At 34.8% G+C, this 9179-nt stretch overlaps 1 protein-coding gene across 1 annotated transcript in view; it reads right to left on the bottom strand.

The window, feature by feature from the left end:
- The window catches only part of FRYL (FRY like transcription coactivator), a 165904-nt gene that overhangs the window by 51547 nt on the left and 105178 nt on the right, over nucleotides 1–9179 (bottom strand). The window contains 8 exon segments of the mRNA XM_009277425.2: nucleotides 268–352; nucleotides 1774–1942; nucleotides 3739–3879; nucleotides 4777–5036; nucleotides 5801–5969; nucleotides 7127–7226; nucleotides 7469–7623; nucleotides 8546–8656. Of these exon segments, the coding sequence (XP_009275700.1) occupies nucleotides 268–352; nucleotides 1774–1942; nucleotides 3739–3879; nucleotides 4777–5036; nucleotides 5801–5969; nucleotides 7127–7226; nucleotides 7469–7623; nucleotides 8546–8656 (1190 nt within the window).

The following is a 9179-nucleotide window of genomic DNA, read 5'->3' as shown; positions in this document are numbered from 1 at the left end:
AGCTCGAATGGATTTTGCCACAGATACCAGGCATCCAAACTTAAAAACTTATAAAAGTTTATATAGTCTTTTTTTTATATATATATATATATAAAAACTATACATAGGTTATAAAGCCTTATAAAAGGCTTAAAACTTATAAAACTTACAGTCATATATTTCCTGCAATGTAGACATACCTGGAGCCATTGAGATGCAAGTATTATAGTACCTACACCAGGAATTCCTGTAATTCAACTAATAACTGCTCTTTGAGGAGATACTTACTTCTCTTCAATATTGTCTTTTATATGTTTACTGTCAGGGTTGCCATCTGTGGGAGCTACCATTGTATTGCTACTAGAAGTGGTACCTGTGAATTATGGACAAAGAAGAAGATTGGTCAATAAAGAAGAAAAGCACTCTTAAGCACTACACAACGACCCTTATTTACTTGTCCATGCCAAGAGCCCTAACCAGGTTTACACTACAGCAACTGGCACAGATACAAACTGAGCCATAGAAATTACTTTCACATGCGAGAAAAAATTGTTGTTTAGACTAAAAGATTCTGAGCTGCTATCATAATTTCACTAACTGGAAAAAATAAAAAGAATCCATTCCAGGAATCTCTGAGTCTTCAATGTAAATTAAGTAGAAAGGCTTATTTTTGAAGCAGGATCTAGAGACCTCTTTCTTTCTTTCCTGTATGCTACACCTCATAGAAATCCGTAAAATGTAGTTGGACTTTGGTATGCAGTTAATTCAAATCACAAACAGATCAGGGATTAAAACCTAACAGCCTGCAGTGAAGCTTGTATCAATTTATTTTGAAGAGAAACTTGCAAGCATCATACTGAATAGATGACCACAACTGGAAATAATTTTGCACCCTCCCCACAGATTTTGCTACTCTCAATTACACTTAAGTGCAAGAGCACCGTAATTTTTTTTCATACTTTTTAAACACTTTCATGAATAAGTGCCAATGCATCCACCTTGTGATCCAGATAATCCCTATGTGATAGGTCCAGGCTGCTTCATAACAGCTTTGCAGCACAAAAGCTAAGTCCTTGCTTAGATACCCTCCCATCCATATCTTTTGTGGCTCACTTTGAAAGATGCTTCACCAAAACCAGACAGCTTTTCCCCATGTTTCTCAGCATGTTCGTGGATTGAAGCATGAGGTAGACACTTTTAATATTTTCGGGGTGTGGGGGGGGTGGGGCGGGTGTTGATGATTGACCTATTGTTAATTATTTCAAATAAATTCTCCTACGTAAGTTCAGTTAAATCCTCTTGAATAAATTCCTAAGGATGCAGCTTGTGTCTATAACAGAACTTAAAATATAAGACCTTACATGGATTTAAAATTGTATAGATTTCCCAAGTCGCGTGACTGAATTGACATAAAAGTGACATAGTGAGGGTAAACAGTGCAAGATCTGAACATAGACAAAGTCTAACACATATATTAATACAAACCTGTTCCTTGTGAACCTATCAGATGCTCTTTAATAAGAACTCCAGGTACACCAAAAACCGATCTTATAAAACAAACTTTGTACCTTGTACTCCTATTGAATATTTACAGATTAACTCCAATATTATAACTAATTGATAATAGCATGTTTATCATTTGTGTAAAACAGACTTTGTACATTAATTTATTTTTAGAAACAGAACATTGTACTCCTATTGAATATTTACAGATTAACTCCAATATTATAACTAATTGATAATAGCATGTTTATCATTTGACAATAATAAAAATTTAAGTTAATAAATTCTCACCTGAAGTGACAGAGGGGATTTTGTAACTGGAAGTAATGCGGTAATATGGTGGATTATCCATATGGGTGACTCCTGAACTGACAGGATCTGTAAGCTGAAGTTCACTCACCAGCTCTTCTAGTAGTTGCATTGTTTTATCTCTACCCAAATAAACAATAACTTTCTTTACCTGCCATCAAAAACAAGTATATGTATATAAAATAGTAAGTACATAAATAAAATTCTTATTGCAGTGACTTGATTAAAAAAAAAAAGAAAATAAAATATTTGAATACTGCAACTTGTTAGAATCAATATCTACCTGCACTGCAAGTGAGGATATCCGAAACTTACTCTAGTTCTAAAAGCAAAGAAAATTGCTTTCACAGCTGTCAACAGCAGCAAGCATCAAAAACATATCACAAGAGTAAGAAAGTAAGTCTTCTGAGTTCAATGACAGTTATTTAAGAAGCAAAAGATTTTCTTACAAAGGTTTTAGCAACATCTGAGATCAACATTGGAGCGAATGTATTCTGATATCATGTCTTTTTGATACTTCACAGTTGCGTTCTACACTATTTCTTTTCCAGCAGGTATCATATTTTTCCCTCACGCTATTCTGCAGTGCTCTCAGGTATGCTTTGACAAAAAATAAAATTGGTTTTGAGGGGGCTTGGCGTGGGGTTTTTTTTGCTTTAATACTTGGTCATGTGAGAATAATCACACTGTCCCTACATGGCGTGACAGATGCTTTATTTTACTGTATTATGTCTGCTTTTTAGGACTATCCTAAATTATAGCATAGGAAAAAACATTTAACTCCCAAAATGCTCGAGGCCTTTATATACTCTGATAAGAATAAACACCTAACTATAGCAATATTTTATTAAGCATATAGTAATTAAGGATTCTCCCCTACATCTTACTTCAGCACAAAATAATCCTGGTCACTGCTAAACAGCAGCAGATGGCTGCTAGTCAGTGATTACTCTAGACATCAGTAAGTTCATATTTTTTCTTCTGACATTTTCTTGAGTCATTATTGCTCAATGATTTATTTCCATCCTTTTGAGAGAACTCAAAGATGAACAGTAAGCAAGTGATCCAGGGCGTTTGACTCGTGGAATTACTTTGTCACCTTGTTCAAACTATACACGCAAAGATTTTGGGCTGCAACATTAAACCAAATTCCCTGATTTGCAATGAAAATGATCGCCAATCAGTGAAGAACTTAAGCTGTCCTTAGTAAGAACTTAATAATATTATAGGTCCTGATTGTTTAATTCATATCTAGTTTTTTTGACTATTAGCAAAACCTGTAATAAATTTCTAATGAAAATATTGCTTATGGAACTTGCTTAATTCTTCCTAATGAACAGAGACCAACTGCTGCAGTAGATTTGCATTTTATGATGGAAAGTTGTTCAGTGTATACTCCTAGCAATCAAACTCAAACATAAAAAGTTTCCCTTTTATGAGAAAGAAACAAAAGATGCTAAGACAGATGTAGACATTTTAATAAGTCTTTCATTTTTTTATGATTTACTCACTAAATAAGGTCTATGGTCCACCCAGCATACCCTGAATTTTGACAACTCGTAACTGAGAAGACAGCTAGTGGACTGTTTCAGACTTACCACCCTGAGTAAATTGCAATAGTCAGTAAGCTGTCTTAAGGAAGCCTCAGCTATCTTTAAGGTGCGATATCCTTTCTGGTTTATTTCCTTTCTCAAGCCTATTCCATGAATGCCAGTTTTAACTGAAACTGATACTGAAATTTTGACACAGATGTCCAAAGTAACTCAAACAAAAGAACTGAATTTGATTTGTTCATAGCATTTAGTGATCATAAAATATGGGGTGACATTATTATTTTGATACTAGAAATCCTACCTCACATTTTTTTTTTGGTCATCTTTGCTGCTAGATACACAACTAATTTTTAAAATATCAATAGCACTAAGGAGAGACATATCACATACTCACATAAGGCAAAAGGCTGGGTTCACTGTTCACTCCACAGATACTGATCAAGAAGTGCAAAATTATTTTCAGATTCTTTGGCCAGCTGTCTGCCAAAGTAGTCCAGACATTTTCTATCTCTGACCAAGCCACTTCATCACCATACTAGAAAACAAAATAAGTATCTCTTCTGAAAAGTCCAGTAGAAAACATTGTATTTGAAAGTGATCTGTATTTGGGGGACAGGCTCTAGAAAAAGGGGACATAAATCCCGTAAGAAGCTGTTGCCTTTTTAACATTCCAGAATGAAGCTTTCACATATACTCATTTTTATAAACTCGTTCTGGAGATAACTATTTTCTTTTATAGCTATAAATATATAAAAATATATCTACATATATTTGTACATATTATATATTTTATTTATATATAATATATACATTATGTAAGTAAACAAGTATTTATTTATATGTGAATTTATTTCTATTTTTAAATATTAATTTACATATAAATTAAAAAAAGCTATCTAAATTTAGCAAGACCCATTCTCCCAGTTGCTGACAATCCTGAATAAAATTCCATGGACCACAGGCTGCCAAGAGTTTTTAATTTGTAGCTTAAAACATGATCTCTCATCAGCAGGATTCAAGATACCAAGAATTGGCAGGAGCACTGCATGTGACCAATACTTTGCTGGAAGTAGCTACCACAGGAAGGAGGAGGGTCTATCAGCCTCTGGCAACAAGATCAGTTCCAAAACTTCACTTTGTGATCACAGGTATACAGGCGACTTGGTATTATCTATCCAGCTAGACGTCTATATTGCAAAACAACAGTTATATACTGTTACTATATATAACAATTATGATAACATTATATATTATGTCTTTCTCGTAATACCTCAAAACTATATGGTATAGTTTGGGTATACATAAGCAACTCAACAAATATGAACAGTAACTCTTGAGAGTTTGGTAACAATATCTCTGAACAGTATTTTCTCGCACCCTAAACACAACAATCCAGTGGAGCAAGATGGAGCACTTAAGTAATTAGTTTTACCTTTGCAGTCATATACATCAGATTGTTCAGAACCATAGCTGTAGCCTGTGGTGATCCCCAGCCTTCTCCTCGTAGCCATCGTCTACTGTTCACCATTATTTCTCTGTCTTTCAGAGAATCTTCTTCATCTTCATCTTGCCGACGAATGGTTGGCAAAGGTTTCAAGTCTACCAACTCAATATTGTTCATCCATGGCAACAGATAGTGCAGCATCACCTGTCTCCCAGCTGGGTGAGCCGTTTGGATTCTCTGACTTACTTCTGTCATTCAAAAATTAGGTACATACATGAATTGCAAATCAATAATGAGAATTGTTTTGGTAGTAACAACAAGAACCGTGAGCCCAGTAGACCATGTGGATATAAAATAATGCTGATACAGACATAATTTTTTTGTTTAGTTGACTAGCGCTATTTCGTAATGGTAAAGTCAAGAGTCTTCAGTAGAGCTAACTGAAGACACTGCTGACAAACAGTGTGGAAGAAACTGGATTAGTATACGCATATATATATTCCTCTAATTGGAGGAGGGAACTGAAAACCTAGAGCATGTAAAAAAGTACCAACTTTGGCAAAAAAGCACTTAAAATTTTTTCCTCCTCATATTAGTCCTAGTCGTTTTTTTTAATTGATGTGAGAGGTTATTATTCTGCAATTGTTTAAAAATGCTATGGAATATTTTTAAGCAATCTACAGTAAATAAGAAAACACTAGAAAGAACAATAGAAATATAATTTTAAAAAACAGTTGCAAATTATTTCTCCAACGTGATTTTTTCATAGCTATTAGAAAGTCAGTAAAAGTATCTTTCATTCATGTTGTTTCCTCTTGAATATATTTCAAATACAAGTAAACAAAAATTGTCACTCAGTAAATTCCATTTTCTCCATTCATTATGATGAAGTTATCTTGTTGTCCTGATTTTAGTGAATTACATATAAATTAGTTATTGAAAAATAAGAATTACACATTTCGTACAACACTTTCGACCCGATGAAGTTTTTCGTTTTGTTTTAAAACCATACCTGAGAAGATAGCAAGTGTTAGTTCAGGATAAGTCCTTGCTAATTCTTCTGACAGTTGATAATACGACACAGAATACAGATGTGGTAAAGGAGAAGGCTGACCCAAAACCCCATCCATCCGCTGAACTTCCAGTTTGTGAGCATAACGGAACATCTTTGGTTCCAAGATCTACAACAGTAATATTCAGAATTTGAAGCTAAGTACAGAGCTACAATGGAAACCTTTCTATAAAATCATCTTTTAAATTCATGTATCTACTCTCATTTAATGTTTCCTATCTATGCAGATCTCCATACATCTACAGTATTCACCAACACTGTAGTAACTTCATAGAAGACTAGCTAAGACTCACTCCACTTCATGAGTTTCCAGCAATAAACTTCAGAAATCTGCTTTCACAAAATATTGCATTAAATATAAATTTCTCTATAACAAAATGTGAAATACTATTGAACACTTGTATTTCCAAACAATATCAGTTTCTGCTCATCTACAAGACATGGATAGGAGCAGTGCTTTGACATGGCAGAGATGCAGCAGGAGGCTAAAGCAGTTTGATACTTTAAAAGTCAGTTCGGGCTGATCTTAAGCAGTGGTGTTCACTTGAGAAGAAAGATGGGGCTGAAAGGGAGGGTGGTGTGAGTGCTGATGTATCAACAGGCGTGTGACTTCAGTGGGACTTTACTGTTGAATTTAGCTGACAACAAAAACCTTTGAAAAAACCTCCAAGACTTGTGGTCTGAGCCACAGGCAGCACAGATTTATTTATTTTTAAACACTAATGCTGCCTGTAAGATTAAGCTAACCCCTAAATGACCCTGGAAAGGAATATACAAAAGTAAATTAAATGGCTAACAAGATTTTCACTATCATCTCTCCACATAGATGGATGAAAAAAATGTTTGGTATTAATGCAAAAATCAGAAAACTGACTGCTACCCCAGCAGACAGAGTAAAGGGACAGGAAGCAATATACTTCTCTCTGAGGTGCTTTTGGACAAATGGAGCTATACGCCACTCTGTTTCAGAGCCAAACCAGAAGAATCTTCATTTAGGTTTTGTCTCTTGAAAAACAGATACTACGAAAATACAAGTCTTGAGTGCTTAGTTCATGAAAACAGACACACTTCCACTGAAGTCTATTTGTGCCAAGTAAGGATCTGGCCTAACTATGCACTAAAACAGAGAAGAAAAAGAATATATACATTGTATTTCATTACTGAAGGGACAACCAAATAATAACAGTTTGGGTGTTTTTTTTTTTAAATGCACAGGGACAATTCTTATTTTAAAAGAAAAAAAAAAATCAAAATTAGCTTACAAACCTGTAATAGTTGCATAGCAACTTCATAGATAGCCCTAGTAGAATCAGCTGCTTTAAATAGTATCAGATTCAGGAGGGTCACTGTATCACACTGGTAATCCCTAGGGGAAAATTGCAAGTGTGAAATAAGTAAAATTACATTTGGCTTTTTAAAATTTGAATTTATTAAAGTTTAATTTACAGGGGATATGGTATGGGATAACAACATTTTGAAAAGTTTCTCTAGTAACACATACACACAAACAGGGGTGATCTCTTCTCTTTGTGGGAGGAAAAAACACGGTTCTACATGAAAGCACACTCTGAAAATGAAAGTTTGAAGTTTTGAAAAATGCTGTAGTACCTGTTTTGGAACACGCTGGCTATGGCTTTAAAACAGCCAGCTGCTACCCGCTTGGAACCTGTGTAACACCGGTCTACGGCCCAGTACATGAGGTTACTCTGGTCAGGGTTGAGTTCCAAAAGCAACATGACTGCCTCACAGCCTAGCTGGTGAACCTGTATTCCAGAAAAGAACCAATATCTATTTATAAATATAGAAAAAAGACCGATTTACAAAAATGGCATAAAATAGGGAAATAGATATTTAATTAAAAAAACCAAAACACAACTGCAATACCAAAATTTGTTCCATCTAAAAACGAGATAACAGCTTAAAATAACAACAGGTAATTCTATCAAACTGTTTAATGTTCACCTTGCACACACAGTCATAAATTATTGAAGCAAATAAGTCGGTATCTCTACCGACTTTTTCTTTCCTCAGTTCCAAGGCTACCTTGAGCTATTTACTATTTTCACTTACCACAAGCTGAACACTAACCTGAAAGCATCAGATACAGAAAAGCACTTCAACATATGCAGGAATTCCAATGGGATACAAGGGATAGATCTATATGGAGACTTGCATGTTCTCTTGAATCAAAGTAGCCCACTGGAGCTGTATTTTTATGTAGTCATAGCATTAGTGCAATGGAGGCCCTACCTTTTAAATCTAAAGCTTACCTTACTGTTTAGATATAAAGCTTGGTCTTTGTAACTCCACAGGACCCCCAATGGACTCTACGGTCTCACAAGAGTTCATGTTCAAAATCTTGTCTCCTTTAAATTTCTAAAAGATCTGCTTATTACTACAACTCAACCTGATTAAGCTGATTAGTTTATAAACAATACACAACGTTTTACTCCTTGCCCTTTCCTCTTCCACTCTGTTTTGTCTGTTTTTAGACCATGATTAGGGACTGCCTTCCTCAACAGGGTGAATACACATATTAAGGACACTGCAAAAATATGCACTACTAAAACAGCTTTGAGCTTAAGCCACTCTAAATCATTTAGGCCAATCTGACTGCAAAACTCATTAAAGTGTATGTTGAAGGCACTGACAGTTGCAAACCAATGTTGACATTGCTTGTATTACCTTTTTATCTTGTGAATCCAAAATATTATCCAGCCATTTGTATAAATAGCCATCAGATGAGAGCCCGACATTATCTGCAACAGGGCCACAACACAGTACAGCAGACATAGCCTTTAGAAAGTAATTGAAAAACACTACATTTTAATAACTCAGATACAGAAAGTGCTTTTACCAAGTCCATTAAAATATCAGAAAACTAGCTTCTATTCAGTCAAGGGAGGAAGACCAAGGCTAATAAAAAACTGTTTAACATTTTATTCAAGAAATTATCAAATCATATTTTTCTCAACTCCCGAATACAACGAACTGTCAATACTGAAATGCTGACATATGTAAGAGTTAATATGTCTGATTGTTAATGTACTTTTACATGAAAGCCTTTCTCCTTAGGCAACTGAGGACTAAAGTCACAGGAAGTGAACATTCAGTAGTAATTTTAAGAAATCCCTATAGCAAGCGCTATAGTTTAAAGTATGGAAAAAGCCGAACTGTCATAAATTTACATGTAGGCAGAAAAGAAAAAGAACTAAGTCATGAATGGCAACAAGAATGTGAAAACCACATCCAAAAAGCCCAAACGTTAAATTAGCATTAGAAAAGTCAACATAACAATCTATTTCCAAAATTCAAAAAG

This window comes from Aptenodytes forsteri, unplaced genomic scaffold (genome assembly GCF_000699145.1).
Source record: "Aptenodytes forsteri isolate BGI_AS27 unplaced genomic scaffold, ASM69914v1 Scaffold65, whole genome shotgun sequence".
Classification (NCBI taxonomy): Eukaryota; Metazoa; Chordata; class Aves; order Sphenisciformes; family Spheniscidae; genus Aptenodytes; species Aptenodytes forsteri.
The sequence above is the reverse complement of the archived record's forward strand: the minus strand, read 5'-3'. Positions and strand labels throughout refer to the sequence as shown.